Source organism: Ochotona curzoniae, unplaced genomic scaffold (genome assembly GCF_017591425.1).
Source record: "Ochotona curzoniae isolate NIBS_2020 unplaced genomic scaffold, NIBS_Ocur_1.0 contig_1, whole genome shotgun sequence".
In the NCBI taxonomy this organism is placed as follows: Eukaryota; Metazoa; Chordata; class Mammalia; order Lagomorpha; family Ochotonidae; genus Ochotona; species Ochotona curzoniae.
This window is the reverse complement of record NW_024464918.1, coordinates 3,549,015-3,576,271: the sequence shown is the minus strand read 5'-3', so window position 1 is coordinate 3,576,271 and position 27,257 is coordinate 3,549,015. Positions and strand designations below refer to the sequence as shown.

The window sequence follows — 27,257 nt, the reverse complement described above, 5'->3', positions numbered from 1 at the left end:
AAAAAAAATAGGACGTAAAGCTCAAGACTTAGGAACAAAATGAATAGCGTTCAAACAGAGTCAGGAATCCCAAGTGGACTCGGCGACGGTTGGTAACCCGGACCCACATGAGCGCGGAGAGGTCAACGCTTCCCCCAAGTCCCCGCCTCCTTCCCTCACGCTGACGGCCAGCGGCAGGCTTCGCGAGCCGATTGGCCGGACGGGCGGCAGCGCGCAGTTTAAAACATTGTATCGGGAACAAAGCTACCCCTCGTGGGCGGAGCTCAGCCTTCGGGCGGCTGGAGAACAGATCCTGCCGCGGGGATCTTAGCTGGGACCCGAGCCGGAGACGAACGTCAGGATCTCGGTGCGGTTGCTGGCCTGCTCCAGCCTGCTTACCGGCGCCTGCACACGAGGAACAGACTTCTAGAACGCCGAGAGACATCTCCTCTGGCCGTTCTCGTTTCTCTCGGCGAGTCAGGGGTGAGTGCGGACGAACCCAGGGGCCGTGTCCGGAGCCCTGGATGAAGCGTGGCCTCCTGCTTTTGGAGCCAGAGGGTCTTTTTTTGTTTGTTTTTGTTGTTGTTGTAAGCGTTCGAGAACTCAGACGACGTGATCAACCTTCGTCATTCCTTTTCTCTTTGCAGATAATTGGGATGGGGGGGGCGGGGAGCGAGATGGGGAAGGAGTAGAAATTCAAGCAGCTGAGCCGAGTGTGTTAGGACAAGATTTTTGCCTTTTTAAATTTTTCAAACCTAGAACTGGAAACTTCTTCTGTCCCTTATAGTTCTTGCTCCCGATTCTTGCCTCCGTGGAGCCAGGCTGCCCACTGCTGCCATGTCGCAAGGGATCCTTTCTCCGCCGACGGGCTTACTGTCAGATGAGGATGTGGGTGTTTCCCCCGTGTTTGAGTCCACAGCTGCGGACTTGGGGTCCGTGGTTCGCAAGGCACTACTGTCAGACTGCTCCATCATCTCCACTTCTCTCGAGGACAAGCAGCAGGTAAAGGAGTGAGAGTGTGGCTCGCTGGGCAGAAAGTGATACCCTCAGTTTTGTCCCCCCGCAAGGCCAGAGGCTGATAATACAGAAACTGGGAAATATCAATTCAAAACTAAGGGCATGACAAGTTAAAAAAATGTGCACCCTTAAGAACTCTTAGTTGCTTTCGTGAATGAAATACCCTCAAGTGCATACTCCTAGTTATATATCTAAGGGAAAGATAGTACTTACTTAGATAATTAGTCACCCTGGCTTTAAGTACGTAGAATGTATATTCTTAACAATATGAACCATAACTTCTTTCTGCATTTATTGACCACAGCTTCCTTGACATTTGGGGGTGTAATCTTTGTGGGAGGTATTATCTGTATCTTTTAGCAGCATTCTCCAAGAATCAGATATCAGTAATACCGTCCCTTTTCTGATAACCACATAGTGTAGATATAACTAAATGTCTCATGCAGGATGAGAGGTAGAGAAATGGCCCTGGTTGAGTACCATTTTACTAAGCCCTATGCTAAATGTTGACTAATCCTGTTGTCACATTTTGTCCTTTCTTAAAAGAATTTTTCTTATGAACTTAGAATGCTCCACAAGAGTAGAGTCCTTGGGCCTGGCACGATAGCATAGTGGTTAAAGTCCTCACCTTGCACGTGCCAGGATCCCATATGGGCGCCAGTTCTAATCCCGGTGGCCCTGCATCCCATCCAACTCCCTGCTTGTGGCCTGGGAAAGCAGTCAAGGACAACCCAAAGCCTTGGAACCCTGCCCCCACGTGGGAGACCTGGAAGAGCTCCTGGCTCCCAATTTCGGATTGGCTCAGCTCTGGCTGTTGCAGTCACTTGGGGAGTAAACCATTGAACAGAAAATCTTCCTCTCTGTCTCTCCTCCTCTCTGTATATCTGCCTTTTCAATAAAAATAAATCTGTAAAAAAAAAAGAAAAAGTAGAGTTCTTGACAATGTCCCTGTGGACTACTGTAGTTCTTGGAGCTCTTGGGCCATAGTGGCCAATCCATAAACCTACTGAGTGGATGAAGAGGGTGGTATTATGAGTCCCATTCTATAGATGAGGAAACTGTAGCAGCAGGTATTTTTAAAATGTGTTCAAAAGCTCATAATTACTAAATAATTTGGGACTGAGATTGAATTGTGTCTGCCTGGCTCACCTTGCTGATTTTCATGTCAGTCAATTCTAACTCAAATAATTGCTATGGCAAACCAGGTTTGCAGGATACTGAGAACTGAGGAGAGAGAAAAGGATAACAAACAGTTTAAAAAAAAAGTTTATGCAGGCTGGAATGATTGTAGAACCGAAAATGTGACTGCCAAGACATTTGAATTTGAAATTGACTCTGGTAGTGTCGGCATGATTCCTAGGACTGTGGTGCGTGCTTGCCCTTTGCTCAGAGGAAATTCCTGAGACTAATCTTTGGTACTGGACTGGAATTCTATCACAGGTTCCGTCGGAAGACAGTACAGAGAAGGTCAAAGTTTACCTGAGGGTCAGGCCCTTGTTACCTTCTGAGTTGGAGCGACAAGAAGATCAGGTGAGTAAAGAGGGAGTATTTAAATGGAATAATGCACTGGAGAAGAGGTTCCCAGGAATATTTCCTGCTATAACAACTCTTTCCCTCATCGAAGGGTTGTGTCCGTATCGAGGATGTGGAGACCCTTGTTTTACAAGCCCCCAAGGACTCCTTTGCCCTGAAGAGCAATGAGCGGGGAATTGGCCCAGCCACCCACAGGTTTACTTTTTCCCAGGTATGGAGGTACTGGTCTGTAAGTAAGGGAAATATGTCGAAGTGCATACTCCCGGTTCTGTATCCCTGAAGAAATACAAGGAATCTGGTTCAATGACATTAACACTAATGTCTAGACATTAAGCCCAAGCTGTATGGCTTGTTAGTGGTAGTATTAGGACTTGGACACAGATCTGTCCATCTCCAAAGCCTATGTTTGGGACTGTTACATTGCCCCACTGGGTGTGCAGCAATCCCTTGCGTGTTTGTTGGGTAGGATCAAAGATGCACTAGCAGAGTGTGGTTGAGTGTCAGCATTTGGTGAATTTTTGATAGCACTGTGAGAGAGAACTCTTGAGTAGTTTCCACATTAAATTACCAAGAAGGGATATGCCGGCTGGCTCTGGGTGGGAGCAAAGTGTAACATACATGATGGACCTCTGAGGTACTGGTCTGCCTCTAGATCTTTGGACCAGAAGTTGGACAGGCATCCTTCTTCAACCTGACTGTAAAGGAGATGGTAAAGGATGTACTCAGAGGGCAGAACTGGCTCATCTATACTTACGGAGTCACCAACTCGGGGAAAACGCACACGATTCAAGGTGAGTAGCAAGGCTACATGGTGTTGCCGGTTGTCTTATGACAGTATAATCTTTACCTCTTGATTCTCTGAGTTAGGGATAAGAAAGAACCTGTCTCAGCAGTCCCATCTTTTATATGCCTCCAGGTACCATTAAGGATGGAGGAATCCTTCCCCGATCATTGGCTCTGATTTTCAGTAGCCTCCAAGGCCAACTTCATCCCACGCCTGACCTGAAGCCCTTGCTCTCCAATGAAGTCATCTGGCTAGATAGCAAGCAGATCCGACAGGAAGAAATTAAGAAGCTGTCATTGATAAATGGAGGCCTCCTAGAGGTAAAGTGTTGGTATCTGTGGAGGCTGGGTCAGTAGGCACAAATCTCAAGTTTTATGCTCACTTTCTCTTTGTGCCCCTCAGGAAGAGCTGTCCACCTCCTTGAAGAGGAGTGTCCACACTGAAAGTCAGATGGGTACCAGCATCAGCTTGGACAGTGGCATTGCTGGACTTTCTTCTACCAGTCAACTTACCAGCAGTAGCCAATTAGATGGTAGGTACTGTGATGAGGTTCCATGTCTGATAATAGTAGGAAACCTTTCCCCAATCTTAATTAGTGCCAGAGTTGCCAACCACACAGGTCTGAGCTCTGCCTTCAGAGGTCCTCACAGTCCAAAGGTGCAAGGGCTGCTCTAGTGTCAATATTCTCCTTGTTGACTTCTTCTCCAGAAATGAGTCACCGATGGGCACAGCCAGACACTGCCCCTGTAAGTGTTCCAGCAGACATTCGCTTCTCCATATGGGTCTCCTTTTTTGAGATCTACAACGAACTACTCTATGATCTGTTAGAGCCACCTAACCAGCAGCGCAAAAGGCAGACTCTGCGGCTATGTGAAGATCAGAATGGAAATCCATATGTGAAAGGTATGGACTGTTGAGGGTGTTGGCATGAACCCAGGGGGGAACTTGGAAAGAGACTGGGAGAGCTGATGGTGTGTCTCTTGTGTCTTATGCCCCTCTCGTTTGGCCTCAGATCTTAATTGGATTCATGTTCAAAATGCCGAGGAGGCCTGGAAACTCCTGAAGGTGGGTCGTAAGAACCAGAGCTTTGCCAGCACCCACCTGAACCAGAACTCCAGCCGCAGGTAAGAGGGTTGTAAGAATATACTCTTCACCATCCCCAGGGATTGTCAGTCCTCCACTTGGTCATGGAAGATACACAATGACATGTTTTTCTTTTTCCTAACTTATAGCCACAGCATCTTCTCAATCCGGATCCTGCACCTTCAAGGGGAAGGGGATATAGTCCCCAAAATCAGCGAGTAAGTTTTTCCCTTTAGAAATTTGGACTGCGTTTTGGCTTACTGGCTTAGGCTTATGACACCAGCATCTCATATTAAAGTACAGGTTCAAGTCCCTGCTGCTCAGCTCCCAATCCAGATGCCTGAGAAGGCAAAGGTTGGTGCCTCAAATCCTTGGACAACTTCCACTTACATGGAAGACTAGGATGGAGCTCCTGGCTTTGGCATGGCCCAGCCCTGGTTGTTGCAGCCATTTGTGGAGTGAACAAGCAGATGTCACTCTTTCAAATAATATTTTTTAAAAAAAGAAAAAAGAAATTTGGACTTCTTAGCCATACATGGTAGCTGGAAGAACAGGGAGGAAGCCCTCAGAGAAGGAAGTTGTATTGAGATTTTTGGTAAGTCCTGCCAGGTTTGTTACATGAGGTGCTTGCTTGGGTCTGTGCATCATTCTAGGTTGTCTCTCTGTGACCTGGCTGGGTCAGAGCGCTGCAAAGATCAGAAGAGTGGTGAAAGGCTGAAGGAAGCTGGAAATATTAACACTTCTCTGCACACTCTGGGCCGCTGTATCGCTGCTCTGCGCCAAAACCAGCAGAACCGGTGAGCTTTTGATTATAAGCTGCGGGCTGGGATGTCCTCAGGCACTGCAGTGTCCTGAGACTTCCTGTCACCACCAGGTATGGTGCTGGGCTGCCCCAAGGCTTCGAATTCTGCTCATATTTTCTTTTTCATGCCAGATCAAAGCAGAGCCTGGTTCCCTTCCGAGACAGCAAATTGACCCGAGTATTCCAAGGCTTCTTCACTGGCCGAGGTCGTTCCTGCATGATTGTCAATGTGAATCCCTGTGCATCTGCTTACGATGAGACTCTTCATGTAGCCAAGTTCTCAGCCATTGCCAGCCAGGTGAGACACTAAATAGGGGAATGGTTGTGCTTGCTTTGGTCTGACAGCTTTTAAAAAAAAGCTACTGTGTACTAGTTATGCAATCAATTAAGATTTTTGTCTCCCCTCCCCTCCAGCTTGTACATGTCCCACCTGTACAACTGGGACTCTCATCACTACATTCACTCATCAAGGAACACAGTCTTCAAGCATCCAGCTTGGACAGAGGGGCCAAGGCAGGTCCAGGGCTTGATGACGACATTGAAGATGAAGCTGACATTTCCGTGTATGGCAAGGAGGTGAGAAAACAAGGAGGCTCTGATGCCTTAGCTTCTGCCTTTGCATTTTTTACGCTGCCTTCTGGGTGGACTTGTGCCTTTTGAGGCAAGGCTTGCTACTAATGACCTCTGCTGTGGATGTTCCTCCTAGGAGCTCCTTCAGGTGGTAGAAGCCATGAAAGCACTGCTGTTGAAAGAAAGACAGGAAAAGCGGCAGCTGGAGATGGAGCTCCGTGATGAAATCTGCAATGAGATGGTGGAGCAGATGCGACAGCGAGAACAGTGGTGCAGGTACCAGCCAAGAAGCCCCCAGCCCTGTGTCACCTGGGATGGGGTTAGAGGAAAAGGACTGGGATTGAACTGTGCTTCAGTCTTTTCTCCAAGTTTACCTCTGACGGTCTTTGCCCACTTCTCTTGACAGTGAGCATTTGGACACCCAAAAGGAACTACTGGAGGAAATGTATGAAGAAAAATTAAAGATTCTCAAAGAGTCACTGACAGGTTTTTACAAAGAAGAGATTCAAGTGAGTTACCTTGAACCAGCCCCAAATAATGGTTCAGATCACCAGGTTACTTGGGGTAAATGGAGTTTCTGCACTCTGGCAAAAGGCAGAAGCATGTAAGTCGCCTCTCTGCTCCCGTTACAGCTTTGTAGGCATTCAGTCTGTTTGGTGGATTAATTAAGAATGTAGATGGTCAGGCTTTTTTTTTTTTTTTTTTTAATGGCCAGGCTTTCAAGGCCTAGTGTCTCGGGAAGGTTTTGCTCACTTCTTCAGTCATCTATTTTAATATTTGTCTGACAGTGAAGAGAATTGTGGCTTTCTGCTTCTCTCTTAGGAGCGGGATGAAAAGATTGAAGAGCTAGAAGCTCTCTTGCAAGAGGCCAAACAGCAACCAGTGGCCAATCTACAGTCAGAGTCTGAACTGTCCCTTCGGCGGTCACAAAGGTTGGCAGCTTCTGCCTCCACCCAGCAGCTCCAGGAGGTTAAAGCTAAACTAGAACAGTGCAAGACAGAGTTAAACTCCACCACAGAAGGTGAGGAAGGAGAGGGGAAGCCAGACAGTGGTTCAGGGCCCTGAGATTCCAATTGCAACATAATTTCTTCAACTGGAAGTTACTCCCCCAACCTTTCCCTCTAGGATGCATGTGGTTTCACTTTTTAAACCTGCTATAAGCTGCTGTTAACTCGGTAAATGTACATATTTAAGTTTCCTGTTTCCTCCCCTCAGAATTGCAAAAGTATCAGAAAATGTTAGAACCGCCACCTTCTGCCAAGCCCTTCATCATTGATGTGGAGAAGAAGTTAGAGGAGGGTCAGAAGGTAAATCTCCTGTGTTACCAGAGGTCCTCTTTCTGTTACCTAAGGAGTTCCTAATATCCTTTGGCACTGGTTCATGTGAGCAGAAGACAGTTTTTGTACATGGTCCTAGAATGGCTATTTCATTTAGCAACTTAATTTTACTTTTCTCCCCTGGATACCCAGCCCATTATCTTGGTTGATCATGGCCAGTCCATCCCTTATTCTATTTTTCAGAATATAAGATTGCTGCGGACAGAGCTTCAAAAACTCGGTGAATCTCTCCAGTCAGCAGAGCGAGCCTGCTGTCACAGCACTGGGGCAGGAAAACTCCGCCAAGCCTTTACTACTTGTGATGACATCTTAATCAAACAGGTTAGAACAGCCTATATGGCCCTCCCTCTCCACCAGCCCTATCCAGAGGTAGTGAGAAAGGGAGAGGATTTTTAGGTTGAATTTACAGTAATGGGAGCATCTCTTTCTTGGAAAATAAAAGCAAGAATTTTATAGGAAGTTTCTTTATCCTAAAAACACCAAGAGAGGTAGACAGTCATATCCCCTTAAAGATGCCATTGACATTATTCTATGTACTACTAAGAAAAACATTAACAGTTGAGCTGCATTTGTCATTAGCGAGATGCATCCTGAGTTGAGTACCAGCTCTGCTTCTGATTCCAGATTCCTGATAATGTTCATCTTGGCAGATGGCAGATTATCATTCAAATACCTTTTAAGATTGACTTATTTGAAAGGTAGAATTAGACAAAGATATTCCATCTGCTGGTTAACTCCTCAGATGGCCATAATGGTCAGACCAAAGCCAGGGGCTTCATCTGGGCCTACCACATGTATGCAGGAGCCCAAGGATTTGGCCCATCTTCTGCTTTCAGAGGCACATTAAGGATCCCTATCCACTGCAACAGCCAGGGCGCACAAACACTGCCTAAAATTAAATGCCTGTACTGCAGGTGGTAGCTTTACAAACTGTGCCACAACACCCCAGGAGTTCATCTTCGAACAGTTGTAAGCAACTAGTAATGGGCATCTTCCTGTTTCTCCAGAATACTAGGAAGAAGTATGTTCTAACTTCTTTGATCTTCCATAGGACCAGACCTTGGCTGAGCTGCAAAATAACATGATGCTAGTCAAACTGGACCTACGGAAGAAGGCATCCTGCATTGCTGAGCAGTATCACACTGTGCTGAAACTTCAAGGCCAGGCCTCTTCTGCTAAAAAACGTTTTGGTGCCAACCAGGAAAACCAGCAACCAAACCAGCAACCCCCAGGAAAGAAACCATTCCTTCGAAACCTACTTCCTCGGACACCCACCTGCCAAAGCTCTACAGACTGCAGTCCTTATGCTCGGATCTTGCGTTCACGGCGCTCCCCACTACTAAAATCGGGACCTTTTGGCAAAAAATATTAAGGCCCTGAGAAGGAAAGCTTGTTTATTGCTCTCGGGTGATTCAGCTGCTCAGCTTAATGGGTCTCTTAAGCTTTACCTTATACTTGGAACTACGCAGAATGTAATACTCAGATACTAGTTGTCTTCCCCATTTTGTATTATAATCACCTATGCAATCTCATATTTTTTCACTCACATGGTTTCTATGCACACAAAAAAGTATATAAAATAAAGATATTATTCATATTTTTATTTGAATTCCAAATTTAGGAAAAATAATCAAAACATTATAAAATAGGTATAACAACAGAATCAAACAAACACCTGGGAACTTGACCCAGGAATGGCAGTGGAGATAAGTAATTAACATACAACTAACCTAAGACTTAGTAAATAAAAATGAAATGTCATATATTGGGAGGTGAATAGGTAATATTAAATGATGTTCTGGAAACAGAAAGGCTGGACCCTGAGCTCAGAATGGTCCACAGCATCTTCTGCACCAGTTCATTACAGTGGGCGTTAGAGTGAAATATGCACAGGGCTACCACCCTCTGAGAGCACCACAAGAATGATTCCCTTTGCCTCATCCAGATAAAGGCCACTGGAGATAGGAGGGAAAAGGCAGACACTTACATAAAAAGATTATTAAAACAGGCCAGCTTGAAGTGAGTTTATTCTGGTCATTAAAGTAACAAAAGTTATTTTCAAATGTCTGTGAAAAACACTGTCTCCTTGCTTTGCTTTGGTAGGGTTATAGCTAATGCTATCGCCAACTTCTGCCCTCAGTTAAGGGCCATGAGCAGTTCCATACTCGGATTCTTTTGTCCTTTTTTATTCAACTCTAGTAACTTCCAATTTGAAAGCTTTTAGAAGACTCCATCTTGAAACAGTTTTCGAGGAATGCCTTCCCTTGAAAAAGGACAAATGAATAGCTCCACTCCATTTAAACCTCATCTCTGACATCGGAACATGGATCATGCTCAGCAAATCCAAGAACGAGGTTAGTTCTATCCGGTGCCCTGATCTCCTCCCAGGGTACTAAGTACCATGACTGCTAACAGAAGGTGGAGCAGCCGACTTTTCCTTCCCTCTTGGACTCTTCCACTCCAGAAGCATTAACACTTTGTTTCTGCAGCATTGCCTTGCTAAAGTGCTGTAGAAGGGCTACTCTTTAGGGAATAAAAATAGCTCTGGGAAGAAGACCAAGATCTATAGTCACTCTGAGCAGAAGGGAAACAGATGTGCTACTAATTAGCAAAAGACAATGTCTGTACCTCCCGATACTCATCTGTCAGTCAGCCTCTGGAGGTGGTCATTCATATGTGCTATGCCCAAGGAGTGGTTGGTTTCCGTCTGCAGGAATGACAGTGAGGTCCTTGGATGAACGACATGGATGGAAGGCTTGCTATGGATCTAGCAATGTACTTGCTTGAAGTAGCCGATTATGGTGTGACAGAAGACAAGTTGAGTGGAGAAACTCTGCGTGTAGGAGTGTTGTTGGCAGAGAGTGAGGCAGGAAGGAAAAAGGGAGCTGACGTCTCACTGCTGGAAGTCTCGCCTTGGTTCCGGAGCTGTAGGATCTGCCGCAGCAAGGCCTTACCTTCTTCCCGGGTCTGAAAGAAAAGCAGACAACTCTTTTCAATTATGTCCAAGGCTCTTAAAAACAAGTTATTAAGCTACTGACGATATACAAGTTCTACAGATCAGAGGAGGTTTCTCACTTACGTTCTTAACCATTTTGCATCCTTGTATTATGGTAAAGACCTCACGTTCTAGCCTAAGTCCAAACCCTTCATTAAAGAACTGATACTCACGTCATTGAATGCACAACACTTCTGGGCGCAAGTTGAAGCTTCATCCCACAGCTTGCACTTAAAATAGTACTGGGCCAGATAGCGGAAAGCAGTGCTTTCCTCCAAGTGCTCCACTATTTCCTAGACAGAAGAAGCAGGAATTAGTTCAGTGGTAAGAGGCAGGCAAGCAATATGGTTCTCCAATTATGACACATACCCCACAGGAATAGATATCTTGAATATACTTGATGTAGCACTGCGCAGCTTGTTCTGACTCAGTCAACTGTTCATGAAGCCTACAAAAGAAATTGGTCTTTAAATACATCAGATGTCAAATTAATAGGTGCAACTCTTTTGAAAGGCAGCATTATAGACAGGGAGAGATGGAGATATATCTTCTATTTACTTATTCACTCTCCAAATGGCCTTTGTGGCCAGGATTGGGCCAGCTGAAGCCAGGAGCTTCCTCCAAGTCTCCTACATGGGTGTAGGAACTGAAGCACTTGGACCATCTTTGGAAATTCAAAACGATGGCAATGCAGGTGGTGGCCCACCCTGATACCCCACAGCATCAGCCCCAGATACAAATTTTGGCATAAATGGTACACTATGACCTACAGATAGATATTAAGGCCTTTCTTAATATTTTACTTTTATCAAAGTTAGTTGACTAGTTGACTCATTACTGCACTACTAATGATGGAAGTTGAAAAGTCAGTACAGGGCCTGGCACGATGGCGCAGTGGTTAGGGTCCTTGCCTTGCACACCGGGATCCCATATGGGTGCCGGTTCTAATCCTGGCAGCTCCACTTCCCATCCAGCTCCCTGCCTGTGGCCTGGGAAAGCAGTGGAGGACGGCCCAAAGCTTTGGGACCCTGTACCATGTGGGAAGCCCAGAAGAGGCTCCTGGCTTCAGATCAGCATAGCATCGGCTGTTGCGCTCACTTGGGGAGTGAATCATCGGACGGAAGATCTTCCTCTCTGTCTCTCCTCTCTGTATATCTGACTTTCCAATAAAAATAAAATCTTAAAAAAAAAAAAAGTCAGTACATACTCAAGTTGGATAATACTTTCTCACAAAATTTTCTGGTAATAACCCAATTAAAATTTTAAAAAGATACTATGTACTTCAGAATTTCACTCTTAAGACTAGATAAAAGAACTGGCACAAATGAAATTACATTAACAATCCCCTTGCCACAGGGCAGGTATCTGGCCCAACTGTAAAGATGTCTGAATCCCAGATCAGAGTGCCTGAGTTTGATCCAAGGTTCCAACTACTGACTCCAGCTTCCTGGTAACACAGACCCTGGGAAGTAATGGCAATGATTAAAGCACATGGATTCTTCTTCCCATGGAAGGGACTGGAAAGAATTTCAGGCTCCTCACTTCAGCCTGGCTTACCCCTAGCTGTTTCAGGCATTTAGGGAGTGAACCAGTGGGTGGAAGATCTCTGTTTCTTCCTGTCACTTTGCCATTCAAATAAAATAAATAAGTCATTTTTAAGAAACAAAGTACATCTAGATTGTTCTCACACAAAATACATTTTCTTCCATTTACTATTGATCCCTTGTCTGAGAGGAAAGCCATTCTCCTTTCAAGAAGTGACATTCTCTAAAGACAGCTAAATTCCCAGCCCAGCAGCTGTCCATCCTGCCACATCCGTACACTCTGGATGGGTGACGGGAGGCACGAGAGCATGCAAGACCCACCACCCCACAGGAGCCAACACATTCATTTTGCTATACTGCTTCCACTTACTTTGCCAGTTTTACCAGAGCCATCTTCTCCACATCTCCCACAGCATAAGCTCTCCAATAACACTGTCAAAAAAATAATTAACTAGTCACTTTGAACACTGGCTCAGGTGCCACATCTAATCACATAAAGCATAAGGCCCTGCAAATCTCCCAGAAGCTCAGACTTGAACAATGTAAGACATTTCTACTGGTCAGATAGGTACAGACCACACACTCCTTCTAATGATCTCAGTCCAGCTTTGTTCTCATCTCACATAACTAATGTTCAGATTGTGCTATGTATACAGATCAGACTAAAGAAAAACTAGAGTATGGATGGCTACACTTTCATCTTCTCAGCAGATTTCATTTCCACTCATCAGGACCCAATTTCAGGTACCTTTTTGGCTTCTACGAGTTGATTGAGTTTCTCATAACATTCTCCTAAAGCAACCAGCATACGAGAGTCATTGGGCCTAAGAAAGAACAAAAGTGTAGCAAATAGTTAATTACAGATGCCTTCCCCTACTATTTCAAATATACACAAGGACTGGTCTTTTATCTAATGCTTCATCAATTAATCTGTGTTCAAGATACTGCTGTTAGCATATACTAAATACAGCATTTACCAAATTTCAACTGAGGTCTCAGAGAACCAAACCCATTTGCTGTGGAGTGACACTGAAGCACAACAGGACAGGCCACCACAGGGAACACAAGCATCCCACATGGAGGTGTTGGTCTGAGTCACAGCTACACTTTCTGATCCAACTTCCTGTTAACATGACTGACAAGTATCTGGACCCCTCGCACCAATAGGAAAGACGCAGATGGAGTTCCAGGCTCTTCTGCCCTGGAATGGGCCTGACTGTTGCAGATGAGAGAAGGAGAGACTGGTTCTTTCCCCAAGTGGTTGCAATGGCTGAAACTGAGCCAATCTGAAGCCAAGAGCAAGGAACTTCTCTCCTACATGGGTGCAGAGTCCCAAGGCTTTGGGATGTCTACTGCTTTTCCAGACCACAAGCAGGGAACTAGATGGGAAGTGGAGCGGCTGGGACACAAACTGGCATCCATATAGGATGCTGGCACATGCAAGGTGAGGATTTAGCCACTGAGCCATCACACCAGGCCCAGATTTATTATGTTTTCTTTTTTAAAGAACAAAACCATCTGCTGTGACTCAGTAATTGCTAACAAAAGATATAGAGCAGCTGGTGATAAATGGCATTAGGGGCACCTATGGTGCCTCCAATGCTGTGCACATTGGCTCACCATGCTGTCCCTTCTGAAGCAAGGCCAGACCTGCATGGTGCACTATACCATGATGCTTGAAGATACAAAAAATACAATTCTTCCCAGGACAGACACAAACCCTTGAGTTTATGCTGGGCAGGCAGGCAGTGATCTTAGTCTGGGAAGAAGAGGATGCCGAGGTAAGTGTGCTTCAGAGAGCTCAACTGTCTGTCTCCCCAGACCATGCTTTTGGTGCCACCAGGCACTGGCCATCATCCTGCCACATGTCACTCTCATCCTGAATATACAGCTTCTAAAACTGGAATGACAGGAATGACCTCCCCCCTTAGCTCCCAGTCCTTGGATCTGCCGAGGGCAGGGTCTAGCACTCAAGACACGTGCGTGTGACTTCATGTGGCACTTTGCTGTGGTACCAGCATACTCTGTACAAACACCTGCCTGCTGAAATATGCAGCCACTCAACTTTGCTTCTGACATCCCCTTTCCTCTTCTCCTCCTCCTTATATGTGTTTATCATAAACCTCAAGTGACTTTTTATTTGTTCATTTTGGGGTAGATTTGGCTTCAGAGTTAGATCTAAGTAACAGTCCAGTGATAGGTTAATTTTAAAGCGGGAAATAGTGTTAGGGGAGGGAGTATGCAAGAATCTATTATTTTCGGAGGTACAATTTAGTATCTATTAAGATTAAAGAGTCCTGGGCCTGGAGTGATGGCTCAATTCTTGTTTGCATGCACTAGAATTCCATAGGGACACCAGTTCATGTCCCGGCTGCTTTACTTCCCATCCAGCTCCTTGCTTGTGACCTGGGAAAGCAGTAGAGAACGGCACAAAAGCTTTGGGGCCCTAACTTGCATGGGGGACCCAGAAGAGGTTCCTGGCTACTGGCTTTAGATCAGCTCAGCTCCGGCCATTGTGGCCACTTGAGTGAAGGATGGAAGATCATTCTCTGTCTCTCCTCTGTAATCTGATCTGCCTTTCCAATAAAAATAAATCTTAAGAAAAAAAATTTAGGGCCCGGCAGCGTGGCCTAGCGGCTAAAGTCCTCACCTTGAACACACCGGGATCCCATATGGGCGCCGGTTTTAATCCCGGCAGCTCCACTTCCCATCCAACTCCCTGCTTGTGGCCTGGGAAAGCAGTGGAGGACGGCCCAAAGCTTTGGGACCCTGCACCCCTGTGGGAGACCTGGAAGAAGTTCCTGGATCCTGGCTTCGGATCGGCATAGCATTGGCCATTGTGCTCACTTGGGGAGTGAATCATCGGACGGAAGATTTTCTCACTGCCTCTCCTCCTCTCTGTATATCTGACTTTCCAATAAAAATAAATAAATCTTAAAAAAAAAAAAAAAAAAAAACTTAAGAGCTCTGCTGCTGCCTGCACAGTCATAGCAGACTTGACATGCTTCTGAGGCTAAATTTTTCTCCAATAACAGAGACAATGTTGGGGGAGCAGAACCTTTGTCCTATAGCCCCAGCTCAGGCTCCCTGAAACCAGACCACTTCCCTGTGACACTGGACAGTACAAGTACCTATCGCTGGGGAATAAGGAAGCCTTCTTGTGATCTGATTTCTTTGCTTTTCCCCATTCTGTGGTGTTTCTTGTGGATTTTCAGAATTTTTATAATCTCCTATCTGTCTAACCTTGTCAACAATTTCTAAATTTTAATAAACTTTGCATCAACATTTACATTGAGGATGCATTTGTGGAAGGCCAGCCATCACAACACTTCTTGAGAACGTGAAGCTGGAGCACACAGCTTTAGCAGCTCCCAGGGTTCGAAGCTTAGGTCTCTCTGCTGATTGCAGTTAGCTGGCTCTTCTTCCCCAGCTATCTTACTTTTCTGCAGTCCTGGGCAGTGATTTGCCTCACAGAAACTACCGCTGCCTACCCCAGCCCTCCGGCACTCACACGACTTATTACTGAAGCAAATAAGACAGCAAGCAAGAGACAGAGAAAAGCAATCACCAAACACAGTCGAGTGCCCAGACTTACCGAAGCTGGTGGGCCCGTCTGTAGTAATAGAGGCAGTAAAATGGCATCTTAAGTATTTCATAGGTCTGTCCAAGACCATACCAAGCTCTGTAGTCTCGCTTGTTGACCTCAATGGCATGTCTACGAAACAGAATAGACTAGTCAGAGGGCAGAGCCAAAACTGGCAACACAGAAGCAATCGGCTCCCTCTCAGTCTCCTCCCCGACACTCCCATGGCACATTCACCTGTAAGCCTGGATGGCGGCAGAGGTATTTTTCATTTCCATGTACTCATGTCCCATTAGTGTCCAGGCCCCAAGATACCGAGGATTTAACTTCAGGGCTCTCTGGAAATATAAGGCTGCTTTTTCATGCTGGGAACGTAAACTATAATAATTGCCTAATTAAAAGCAACAGAAAACAATGAATAAGTAGGCAGGGAAAAATAAAAGTCTACTAAAATAGATAATATTCCACCAAATGGCCATGAAACCATAATTCATTACCCTCAAAGTGTTGGCAAAAAAAAAGTTCATTTGCACACGAGGGAGTCACCATACCCTCAGGAAACAGAGAATGTCTACTGAACACTCTGCTTAAAAATAGTCTATGCAAATAAATTAGTCCCTGTCACAGTCATACTTTTTAGTATCTGTACAGAAAAATATTTTAGTCATGTTCATTAAACATTCTTATAGTAGGATCACCCTCTATGAAACATATTGTGATTATTTTTGACATTTAATATTGTTATTTTACATTTGCATTATGATAAAATATCAAAAGAGAAAATGCAGTTAATTCTTACCAATTACACAGCATGTTTCTACACGATATTTATCAATTTCACAGAGGTTATGAGCCAAATAACTCAATTCAGATTTCATGCTCTGGAATAAAAGAGAAAGATAATGTAAGCATGAAAAAGCAGCACCCTAGAGGTAAGCATTTGGCCTAGTGGTTAAAATACTGCTTAAGATGCCCATGTCCCGTATCGGACAGCTTGGGTTCCACAGTGTTCCTCACTCTATGTTTCTGTAAATGGAGATGCTGGGAGGCAGCAATGATGGTTCCTTCCACCCACAAAGGAGACTTGGAATGTTTCAGTTCATGGCCTCAGCCAGACCCAACCCCAGACACTATATAAGCAGATGGGAGTGCTCTCTGCATCCCAAATCAAATTAATCAATAAAAACAAACAAACAGGAACTCCCTAAATTATATTTCATGCAGTAACTAGGTGACCCCAAAATACAACATAAATGAGTTTAATCAGGTCCAAGGAAGAAAAGCAGCTCACTCTGACATAAAGCAGGTTGGAAAACGTGTCCATATTTTCAATCCTGTAAGGGTCTTGCTTCCTTAGTTCATTAAAAATGGAGAGGGCTTTGTCGATATCTGCAGAAAGAAGATGGACTTCAGAAAACAATGCCAGGCACACTCACAGACTGATGGTGCTTCACTGTCCTTATTCACTTACCTCTGATATTATGATAGGCAACTGCAATTTGGGAAACAATATATGAGCTCTTAGAAAAGCCCACATCAATGAGATTCTGATACTTCTGCAAGGCCTCCTCTATCAACTGTAACTCTGTGTATATGTGAGCCAGGAAAAACTCTTTCATCCATGTGTCTGGCAAAGACAGGAACTTCAACTGTGCAGCATGAGAAAGAGGGACTCAATTAATACAATTTGAAATCTCTCCCAAACATCATAAAACTATACTTTCTAAAGGAACTTAGCTTTGATTAGAGTGCCCAATAATGAATCCAGAGCAGATCAATTAAGTAAAACATGACATACAAGCATAATAGGAAGGAATGCCTATTTGGGAAAGGAATCAGGGTTTGAAGTAAAAAGTAAGATTTGAATAAAAATGAGACAAACAGAAATGAGGATCATATTTAGGCCAGGGCAACAACATAAAAAGAAGCCAGCTTGGTCTGACACGAGGTTCTGCACTGCCAAGCAGTGCAAAAATAAGATAGAACTGGTAAAATCATTGCAAAGTTTTGGTAAGAGAATGACAAGATATGTGTGTCTTAAGAATAAGCATGGGAGAAAAAAGTGTGGGGCCCAGCTTGGCAGCCTATTGGTTAAAATCTTTGCCTTTTAACTTCCAGGATCCCATATGAGCACCTGTTGGGAGTCCCGGCTGCTCTGCTTTCCTTTCAGCTCCCTGCTGTGGCCTGGGTAAGAAGAAGATGGCTAAAAGCCTTGGGACTCCACACCCACATGGGAGATATGGAAGAAGCTCCTGGCTCCTGGTGTCAGATTGGCTCAGCTCCAGTGGTTGTGTCTACTTGGGGAGTGAACCAGAGGATGGACGATCTTTCTCTCTGTCCTTTTCTCTGTAAATCTGCCTTTCCAATACAAATTAAATAAATTCATAAAAAAAAAAGAATTAAGCATGGGAAAAGGCTGTAGGATAGTTCAGATACGGAAGTGTAAGAATGGAAAAATTCGATGGAGAGTATTATTTATATATTCCAAATGTGAGATGATAATCAAGTTGGCAGAGGAAACCAAAAGAAGAGATGTAAACAAGAAAGTAACCATGGCACTGTCTCTTGACTGACTAGATAAAGGGAGGAAAGAAAAAGGAAAAAGATAAACATGATTCTAATTTGTCAAAACTGTGTTAGGAAAAACAGTAACACCAGTGAGAAACTATCAAGTTGGGAGGAAGAAAGTGAATTTGTTAATCAAGACAAGACACTTAATTTTGCATATTTTGAGTTCAGAAATAAATCAAATTTCCAATGAAAGTCTAGCAGACAAAGACACAGAAATTCAACTATACCAAAATAGGGTTTCAGACACAGGTTTAATAACTTGAACCATTATTAGGGAAAATCAATCAGTCTTTGGCTCTTTAGAGTGAATGAAAGGAAGAGCTTCCATTACCTATAAATAACTGCAGAATTAACACAATAGACAATGTCATCTAGTAATAACTAAGAAAACAAATGCAGTTTATAAAATACCATGCATATTTTTCATCAATTAACCAATATTCAAATTTCTATAGAATCCATGACAGCTTTAACACAATTTTTGATATCAGAGAAGACCTTCCTATACCATCTTTGAAACTGGAGAAGAACTGTAGTACTTGGACCAGGTAGTCTATGATAAATTACAAAAAACTTGAATGTGAAGACATGAATATGAAAAAATATTCTATGTAGCTGGATACAAATTCAACAACTACTGAACAACAGGTAGTCATTAGTCTTTCAAATGAAGACTTAAAATCTAAATCAGTGAGACACAGCACACAGCTAGTTTTAACCACAGGTCAGGCAAAACTCTTCCTCCATTCCTACATTATGGCAAAATGATGTAAAACCTGAAGCAGGGGCTTTTCACAAGGCTCCTTTCAACTTACCATCTCTTTGTCTGTGATCAGGTTACAAAGTTCTAACCATGCTCCCCAGTGCAAAGGTAAAACATGGGTAGCCTCCACAAACACATCAATGGCCTCTTTCACCAAGTCCAGTTTTCTAAGCACCACACCATACCTAGGAAAGGACACAACCACAGCAGGAATTAATGCTTTGTAACATCGCCCTTCTACTCATGAGAATATGCCAAGGAAAGTTCCCAACTACTATCATACTTACAGATAAAGGCCAAATCCATCAAGTTCCCGAGCTTGGTGTTTTTTGCTAAGCTCCACTCTCAGTTCTCGAAGAGCCTCATTTTTCACTTGTCCTTTCTCCAAGGGGCCTAAGAAAGACACAAAGTCTGTGACCTAAGGGAAGGATTCTGGCTTTCACCTTCACAAAACCAAAGCCTACACAATTCCATTAGCACCAACCAAAGTTACCCTGAAGCCTCCAGCAAACATGCAGAGTAATTAACAATACCTTACACAATTAATTTCCTTGATTCCAGAAACCACCATTAATAATGGGTCTGTAATTCCATTTAGTTAGAACCAAACAGCTTTTACAACTTTTGAATTAGTATTTAAAAGAAGCGTCAATTAAAAATCTTAATGTCCAGATTCTCATTGCAGGGACCAGGAAAGGGCCAAGGGAAAAAAAAATTACAACATCAGACCCACATTGCACCAAGGAAGCTCAAACACAACAAGGTGGCAGCCAGGCAGCAGAAATGAGCCATAACGCTCTCCAATTTGCGACAGTCCTCCCAGTCCCTGTATACACCCACCTGACTCCTGTAGGCTTTTAAGTATGCAACTCTGATTTTTAGGTCAAAAGATAATAGAAAGACAGCCATACCTAGGCTATCAACTGTTTCATCATCCTTCTTTTTTTCTCCAGACTGTAAGAGAAAATCAACAAATGGGTCTTTTTTTCAGTTCAATCTAAAATACAATCTAAAATTTGCAATCTGATTCTACCTAAAGAACTGAAGTCCAACTAAAATGGCATTTACTTTTGATCAGTGTAAAATAAGTATTCTAAGGGTTTTCACTAGACAAACAGGGATAATGTGAAATACCAAAACAATTCAATACAATAATGAATTATAAGCAATTGAAGAGTCCATGAGTTCATACTGGTGGAAGTAGATAAATCAAAGCAGAAAGAAAAGGAAGGCTCTTACTTAGGGAAGAGTGTCAAGTGTTCATTAGTAGCAAATAGGTTACTATTCATGTTTCAGTAGAAAATTTCCACTTTTTAAAAATTTTTATTTTTGATGATCTTTACATAGTTGATTAGAACACAAGGGTCAAGGGCTAAGGAAAGTGTTTTCCTTCCTGTATCTGGGGGATAAGGGAAGATAAAGGGAGAAGCTCCACCCTGCCTCCCAACCATCCCAGGGTCCGCCTGCTCAAGTGGTTTTGATAGTTCAACAGTTCTGAATTGCTGCTGATCTTGCCACTCTAAGCACAGTATCTCTCCAGAATGTACTGGCTGACATAGCCCACCTAAGAGTCTCTGTTTGCCTAGTTTTCACTGCCCACACTTGGCCAACACAAATCAATTTGTTTTGTCCTCCTTCTCTGTTATGGTACCACATGTCCTCTGCGGGTTCTAATATATTATCATATCCTCCATGTGCAACTGGATATACACTCCACTGTTTTGTCGAAGTCACTGAGGAGGCCCAGCTCTGACATAAGCACTCCACAGCTGGATCACAGACCCTGCAATTTTCTCCATGGTTGAAGTTCTGAGTTCAGCGTTTCAGCTGGGAGATCCCCAAAGAAAATTCATCTGAGGTGATCCCAGACCTGATTCTTGTGTGTGCTTATCAATATAGGGCCCAATACAGTCTGGCCCCAATCAGCTTACACACATACTGATGATTGCAATTGCTGGTTCAGTTCTGTCTCCAGCCCAGTGTTTTATGCAAACCAATGGGTGTTGGAGCCCATCCCGATCCTGCTTATCACACACCTAGCCACACCAGTGGGAGTTGCAGCCTAGTTGGGGCGACCTGCAATAACCCCTACCAGGTCCACCACAACCCTGGCTCCCACGCTTGCTAATATGTACAACAGACTGGTCCAGTCTGTCCCGTATCCCATTCAGTTCTCATACATTTCAATAGGCAGTAAAACCTAGTTCAACCTAACCAGCCCCACTATCCAGCCCACACACATCAACAGGTGCCACTCTATCTAGCCATGCCTGCCCCAGTCCTGGTTCTCACGCTCACCAGTGAGTGGCAACCCAAAAGGGAGGTACCCACTGTTTCCCTACTGGGCCCACTCCCACTCCTGGATCTTGCACTCTCGAAATGGATCTGCAGTTTAACTTGATAGAATTTGTCCACCATGCTAGCATCTGACAGCTAGTGCTGCAGCAAAGCCTAACCCATCCACATCCACTCTGGCTTATGCATCTACCAGTAGGAACAGTTAACCCAGCCTGGCTTTTCCCTAATCCTGCTCACATGAAGCCAATAGATGTTGTAGCCCTGACCAGCTTGGTCTGTCCCCAATCCCAGCTCTCACACTCATCAGTGGAAGTAATGGTCCAGCAGTAGAGCCCCATGCACGCACGCACTCCTACTGTGTTCGTTCTCTACCTCCTGGGTCTCACATGTGCTGGTTAAGCACTGCAGCCCATTCCGGCATGGCCCACCTCACCCTGAGATTTGCCAGTGTGTGTGTAGCCTGACTTAGCCCAGCCCAGCCCAGCCCAGCCCAGGCAGCCTCCACCTGTCTTGGCTTTTGCCTTTGGATGCTACAGCCTGGCCTGACCTGGCCAGCCTCCAATTCTAACTCGCTGGCAGGTGCTACATCCTGGACCTGCTCAGTCTGCTCCTATCCCTGGCTCTTGCAACTGGCAGGTGTGGTAGTCTAGCCCAGTATGATCTGCACTCCAACATGGTTTCTGCAATTGCTAGTGGGCTAAGGTCTGCTTGGCCCTGCCCAGTCCGCCCCCTTCCAAAACCAGCTCACACACTTGCCAATGGATAGAGCTACCTTGCCCAACCTGCCCAACACCCATGCATGAACAATGTGCTTGCCAGCGGAAGCTCTCCCTCACCTGTCCCATCATCCAATCTCCCTGTAAATCCTGAAGCCCAAGTTCCTGGAGCGCACCACAGGGCAGCCTAAGGATTGCATCAGGTGCACTTTGCACCTGGGCCATCCAGCCCAGAGCCACCCCTGCCACTGCCATCTGGGCAGGGGGAAAAGGACCCCCTTAGCGGAGCCTCTGAGGCTGCCCTGAAAATTAAAGAGTAAAAGTAAAGAGTTCTTCAGGCAATACTTATGGATATTAAATTTATAGGGTAATTTTCATGAGGAGCATGACATTTACAAAATCTTAAAGTGTATTCCCACAGATTGTTCAATATTTGCTAGAGAAACGATAAATCCATAGGGGAAAAAAATGAAAATATCAATGTGATCAAAATTAACATTAGCAGGAAAAGGCACACAGATATACCACCAGATGCAATGTGCTTGTGACATTCCACTTACATACTACACTGACTGGATGATAAATAACCAGAATAAAATTATTAAGAAACATCAGACATATCCAAAGTAAAAAAAGCATAACACAGAGTGGACCATGTATTATCAACAAAATGATGTGGCAACATTGGTTCACTGGTTACAATAAATACACTACATTACAGCAGGAGATTGACAGAGGGAGAAGTTAGACGGGAAGAAGAGAATGTATAGGAATTTACATACTCTGCTTAATGATATTGTAAACCTAAAACTGTGGAAAAATAAAGTCTGTTGCAACCAGTGTTGTGGTACAGTAATTTAAGGCTCCGCCTGTGATGTCAGCATCCCATATGGGCACAAATCACTGCTGTACCATGTGGGAAACCTGCAAGAAGCTTCCGGCTCCTGACTTCAGCCTGGCACAGCTCTGGCCATTGCAGCCACTGCAGAGCGAACCAGCAGGAGGACGATCTCTCTCGCTCTCTCTGTGATATCTAACTAGAGCTTCTAAATAGATAAATCAAATTTTGAAAATTAAAATGAAAACATATGTAAAATAAGGGCCTGGCACAGTAGCACATCAGGCTAATTCTCTGAAACCAGAACCAAATACGAGTACCAGTTCAAGTCCCAGTTGCTCCACTTCCAATCCAGCTCCCTGCTGATGGCCTGGGAAAGCAGCAAAAGATGGCTCAAATGTTTGGAACCCCGCTCCCCAGCAGGAGACCTAGAGGAAGCTCCTGAATCCCGGCTTCAAACCAGCTCAGCTCTAGACGTAGCTCCATGTGGGGGTGGTGAACAAGTAAATAAAAGATTTCCCTCTCAGTCCCTCCCTCTCTGTGTGATTCTTTCAAGTAAAAATAAGTAAATCTAAAAAACAAAGAAAAAGTTCCATGCACATAGAACAAAGAACAAGAAGAAAAGTGTAATAATAAATAATACTTGAATTATTACTAAATACGGTATTAAATTGTTTTACTTGCATGTTTCCTCACATGCATAACTTTAACAGTCAGGAAATAAAAACAACAATTATCAATACAACAACCGAATTTACAAATGTAAAAAACTTAAAGTTTTTAACTTCTATTTTTCTCACTTAATCTTTAAATTATAATATCAACGCCAATGTATTAAAAACATATGTAATCTAAAACAAAGAACCAGGTTTGCTACTGATCAACCTGTTATTCCTAACGATACCATCTACCACACTGTGTTTTGTAAAACTTCAATTGTGATCACTCTGGTCCAACGTTAAGCTATTTAAAAGACTTTTTCCACTGGAAATGGACACGTCACTGAAGGCAGGATGACACCCTAAAACAGTCCTCACCAGGTATCTGGAGTACATGTACAAGAAGTAGGCTTTCTTGCTATTGCAGCCATGCAGGAAATGTGCTGCCCGATCATACTCTTTAACATCAAAGTAGGCCTTGGCCAAGGTGTAGGCATCCATGTCCTGGGCATCCTCCTAGAAAGAGACAAGTATAGGTAAACAGAAAGACCAGGGCGACAAAAGTTCAAACCTAAATAGCATAGCCATTATTTTGGAAATAGTAAAAAATACTTTGCTCCTCCCCAAAATCTAACACATATAAAAATGCATATATACGGGCCCGGCGCAGTAGCCTAGTGGCTAAAGTCCTTGCCTTGCATCTATCGGGATCCCATATGGACATCAGTTCATATCCTGCTGCTCCACTTACCATCCAGCTCCCTGCTTTATGGCCTGGGAAAGCAGTGGAGGACTGCCCAAAGCCTTTGGGACCCTGCCCCATGTGGAAGACCCAGAAGCTCCTGGCTTTGGATTGGCTCAGCTCTGGCCAGTGTGGCCACTTTGGGAGTGAACCAGCAGATGGAAGATACCATGCTGGGCCCTCCATATACCTTTATAAGTTAGAGAAGTTTTACTGATTGAGTTATAAGGCCCTTACCACCACTGCACACAGGAAATGCCTAAAATGCACCACTGAAAATTACATACATCTTTAAGAAGCATTTAGCATTGTGGTTTAAAAAAAAAACACCAGTTTAGGGGTTTAATAGGCTAGTCTTCCACCTGCAAGCACTGGCATCCCATATGCACCCCAGTTTGTGTCCTGGCTCCTCCACTTCCCAGCTCCCCGCTTGTGGCCTGGGAAAACAATGGAGAATGGCCCAGGTTCTTGAGACCCTGTAACCACACAGGAGACATCGAAGAGGCGCCTAGCGCCTGGCTTCATATCAGCTCAGCTCTGGCCATTGTAGCCATGTGGGAAGTGATTCAACAAGTAGAAGCTCTTTCTCTGTCTCTGCTCTAAACAAATCCATATTTCATATAAAAGTAAATAAATGTTAAATATATATAGAGAGAATATATATGGAGAATTATGAATATACAGATATGTATCAAAGTCACCACAGGTGGTCCCAGTCAAAGCTTACATTCAGAAACCCTAACTTAAGTTTAGAGTAAAAGCCAGAGTGTAACAAGTTTAAACACATGAAACACTTCTTTGGCCATGCTTACATAATATTGCAACAGTAAGCTGTAACAAGCATCTACCATATAGATGAGCATAGCATAATAATCCTCAATTTCAACCACTCTTTAGTGATCAAAGAAGCTTAGTGTAATTTCAACTTTAGATCAAATCATAATTAGATCAAAATGTTTCTCTGGGGATTTCTCAGACATATCCCTTAGAGGAGAGAAAACATTAAATGTAACAAATCAGCAAGGAGCTTGCAGAATCATTACCCTCCACAGTGAGAGGAAAGCTACTAAGCCAACCAGTAACTAACCTATCCCAATAATTCAATTATGGTTTGGTTTCTGCAGTCTGTTACATCCCCACATATTACAGAATCTCCTTCCTGGGAGAGAGGGTATTAACTGGGGCTTTTCCCCTCTCACTGTGCTTTATTTACTCATTATATATACTATTCAGGACAGAGAAGGTACCCAGACACTACAAAAACAGGCACAGGAAAACAGAGAAGAATCAAACAGAGATAAATCACAATAACTCAAAACAATGAACGTGAGGTATTTTTCCCTCTTATGGTTTTGCTTCACCTGAGAAGCAAATTAACAGTCAACAGTATCTACAGACGAGACAGCCGTCCCGTAGACCCTAACTAGAATGTAGATGCACATCCACCTCCCAGTGCACCGCCACTCCTTACAGTTAATGAAGAAACCAGCTAGCCTTACTGAGTTCTGAGTGGCCAAATACACTTCAAAATCACCAATGCGATGTCCCGACTTCCTTCAATCTCCCCGTCAGGTAGATACTTACTACCCCTCCGTCACACATGAGACTGGCTCCGGAGGAGGGTGAAGCTGCGAAACTGAGGTCTGAACTCAGTATGAACCAACCTGCAGCGCCTGTCTCACAACACCATAGCAACCGTTACAAGCTGCTGCCTTTCCGAAGTATCGTCTCTTAGCCTGGCCTACAGAACTCAAATGTTGACGTTTTCAGCAACGACTAACATTTCCAATCGTCCAACTCTTCCCAGCTTTAAGGTCATTGACACAAAGGTTGCAAAATGAGTTTTTAAAAATCGCTTCTAACACACCCAGCTAAGCAGAGCAGCGCGCTCTGTTCCGTCAGAGAACTCGGCTTTAAGCACCTCCCTCCCAACAAAATTCATGGAAATGCGCATTACGTAGCAGCGAACACCAACTGGGCCTGAGCTCTCACGTCGGTTCGCCTTGCAGCGCGCGGAAGGGCCTTACCTCGGTGAGCGGCGGCGGCGGCTGCAGATCGGCCAGCGCCAAGGCCGGGAGCGAGAAGGCCAGCTCGGCGGACCTGGAAGCCACACACAGCGCGTCAGCTCCGCCAGCCCCGAGCCACGTAGCCCAGCCCGGCCCCGCCAGCCCCCACGCCGCTCACCACTTGCTGCTGTGCAGTAGGCCCCGCTCCCGCGTCAGGCCTGCGATGAGCAGCAGCTGTTTTTTAATTTCCCGCAAGTCTGAAAAATCGGCGTTTGTGGACAGAACAGGCACTGCGGCCGGAGCCACCGGGGCCACCGCCACCACAGACGTACTAGCGGCCATTTTCCAGCTTGGATCATTCCAGCCAATCACCGCAGAGGATACTCTCGGACCGCCATGCTCCAAAAAGCCTGCCTTTCATTGGTCGGCTCTTGCTCCTGCAAGGACCAATCACAAGTTCCTCTGGGAAAGGCTGGAGGAGACGGGCAGTCAGGGCCCTGATTGGCCACGGGAGCCGGAGGCGGGAAAGTTAGAGCAAGTGAACCAGAGAGGGGAAGCAGAGAGAGGCGTGCAGGAGGGAGAGAGGCCTTCGCTTTCGGGGTGATGTGATTGGTAGAAATCTGGGTGTGCCTTCAGGGAAGATTGTGCTCCGCGGGGCGACGACCAAGCCACGTGGTGTAGGGAGGGTGCACAGTTGGCTCCCGAAGGAGCACCCTTGCTCTTTATGTATCATTAGCTTACGCTGTGACGGGTTCCGCAAGAATAATCGCAATCCTAAAAACTGCACGAGGCTGTTGGTGTCAGTGGGGTGGGGTAGGGGAGGGAGGGTCTAAGTTAGGGCTCAGATCTGGCTCCATGGCTTAGTGCTGTTACGTGACATGAATATTTCCAACTTCTGTTGTTTTATTTTATTTTTACCTATTTAATTACTTAAAAGGCAGAAACAGACTCCTCCAAAGTGACCTCAACGGCGGGGGCTGAGTTGGGCCACATGAAAGCCTGAAACCCAGTCCAAGCTTCTGCCTTTCAAATAAAATGACAATAAATAATTTTTTAAAAAGGCTTAATTTTTTAAAAAGTCACAGGTATTGATGTGCTAGGAGGAATGAAGCAGACATTGTTGTGTTTAGAATGCCTAGCTCCTGGATCAGTGGGAGCTTGGGAGACCTCAGTCCTGTCTGTCTCCTTACTTTACAACTGGAAAACCCCTAGCCAGCATCAGACAGGCTCCTTGATGAGGTGGAGGGGGCAGGGGAGAAGAGAGGTGCAGTCGCCTGGCTCCCTGCAGGTCCCTGTGCTATAGTTCCATTGTACTTTCCCTCAGGAATGAGTTCCCCACTGTGTCTATCCTTTGGTCAGGAGGCTGTCTCTCAGTCCTGCACAGGAGTGCTTAGCAAGGGGCCAGTGTTGTGGCAGAGCAAGTAAAGCCACTGTGCA

At 44.7% G+C, this 27,257-nt stretch overlaps 2 protein-coding genes across 2 annotated transcripts; one reads left to right on the top strand and one right to left on the bottom strand.

The window, feature by feature from the left end:
* Window positions 1–259: 259 nt before the first annotated feature.
* Window positions 260–8,751, top strand: KIF20A (kinesin family member 20A). Its single transcript, XM_040979694.1, has 19 exons — window positions 260–462; window positions 767–981; window positions 2,437–2,526; window positions 2,621–2,740; window positions 3,182–3,320; window positions 3,446–3,633; window positions 3,716–3,845; window positions 4,022–4,216; window positions 4,326–4,437; window positions 4,546–4,614; window positions 5,050–5,193; window positions 5,331–5,496; window positions 5,613–5,774; window positions 5,905–6,044; window positions 6,175–6,277; window positions 6,591–6,789; window positions 6,984–7,075; window positions 7,289–7,426; window positions 8,157–8,751. The coding sequence occupies exons 2-19, from the start codon at window positions 817–819 to the stop codon at window positions 8,475–8,477; spliced, it is 2,673 nt and encodes an 890-aa protein (XP_040835628.1). The 5' UTR covers window positions 260–462; window positions 767–816; the 3' UTR covers window positions 8,478–8,751.
* On the bottom strand, window positions 8,692–26,167 carry CDC23 (cell division cycle 23). The gene is made up of 16 exons (XM_040979775.1): window positions 25,999–26,167; window positions 25,842–25,914; window positions 23,451–23,588; window positions 19,473–19,515; window positions 18,849–18,954; window positions 18,614–18,746; window positions 16,699–16,876; window positions 16,519–16,616; window positions 16,027–16,108; window positions 15,465–15,618; window positions 15,240–15,359; window positions 12,393–12,468; window positions 12,015–12,076; window positions 10,470–10,548; window positions 10,274–10,393; window positions 8,692–10,072 (listed from the first exon to the last, which is right to left on the bottom strand). The coding sequence occupies exons 1-16, from the start codon at window positions 26,160–26,162 to the stop codon at window positions 9,902–9,904; spliced, it is 1,797 nt and encodes a 598-aa protein (XP_040835709.1). The 5' UTR covers window positions 26,163–26,167; the 3' UTR covers window positions 8,692–9,901.
* Window positions 26,168–27,257: the final 1,090 nt, after the last annotated feature.

Bases quoted from the DNA above. Each gene is read 5' to 3' on its own strand.
- CDC23 (XM_040979775.1), bottom strand. From the start codon at position 26,162: ATGGCCGCTAGTACGTCTGTGGTGGCGGTGGCCCCGGTGGCTCCGGCC. The intron at 25,915-25,998 runs GTGAGCGGCGTG...TGTGGCTTCCAG, and splicing joins CTACTGCACAGCAGCAAGTG to GTCCGCCGAGCTGGCCTTCT. The intron at 18,747-18,848 runs GTAAGTATGATA...GTCCTTTCCTAG, and splicing joins GATGGATTTGGCCTTTATCT to GTATGGTGTGGTGCTTAGAA.
- KIF20A (XM_040979694.1), top strand. From the start codon at position 817: ATGTCGCAAGGGATCCTTTCTCCGCCGACGGGCTTACTGTCAGATGAG. The intron at 6,278-6,590 runs GTGAGTTACCTT...CTTCTCTCTTAG, and splicing joins TTTACAAAGAAGAGATTCAA to GAGCGGGATGAAAAGATTGA. The intron at 7,427-8,156 runs GTTAGAACAGCC...GATCTTCCATAG, and splicing joins ATGACATCTTAATCAAACAG to GACCAGACCTTGGCTGAGCT.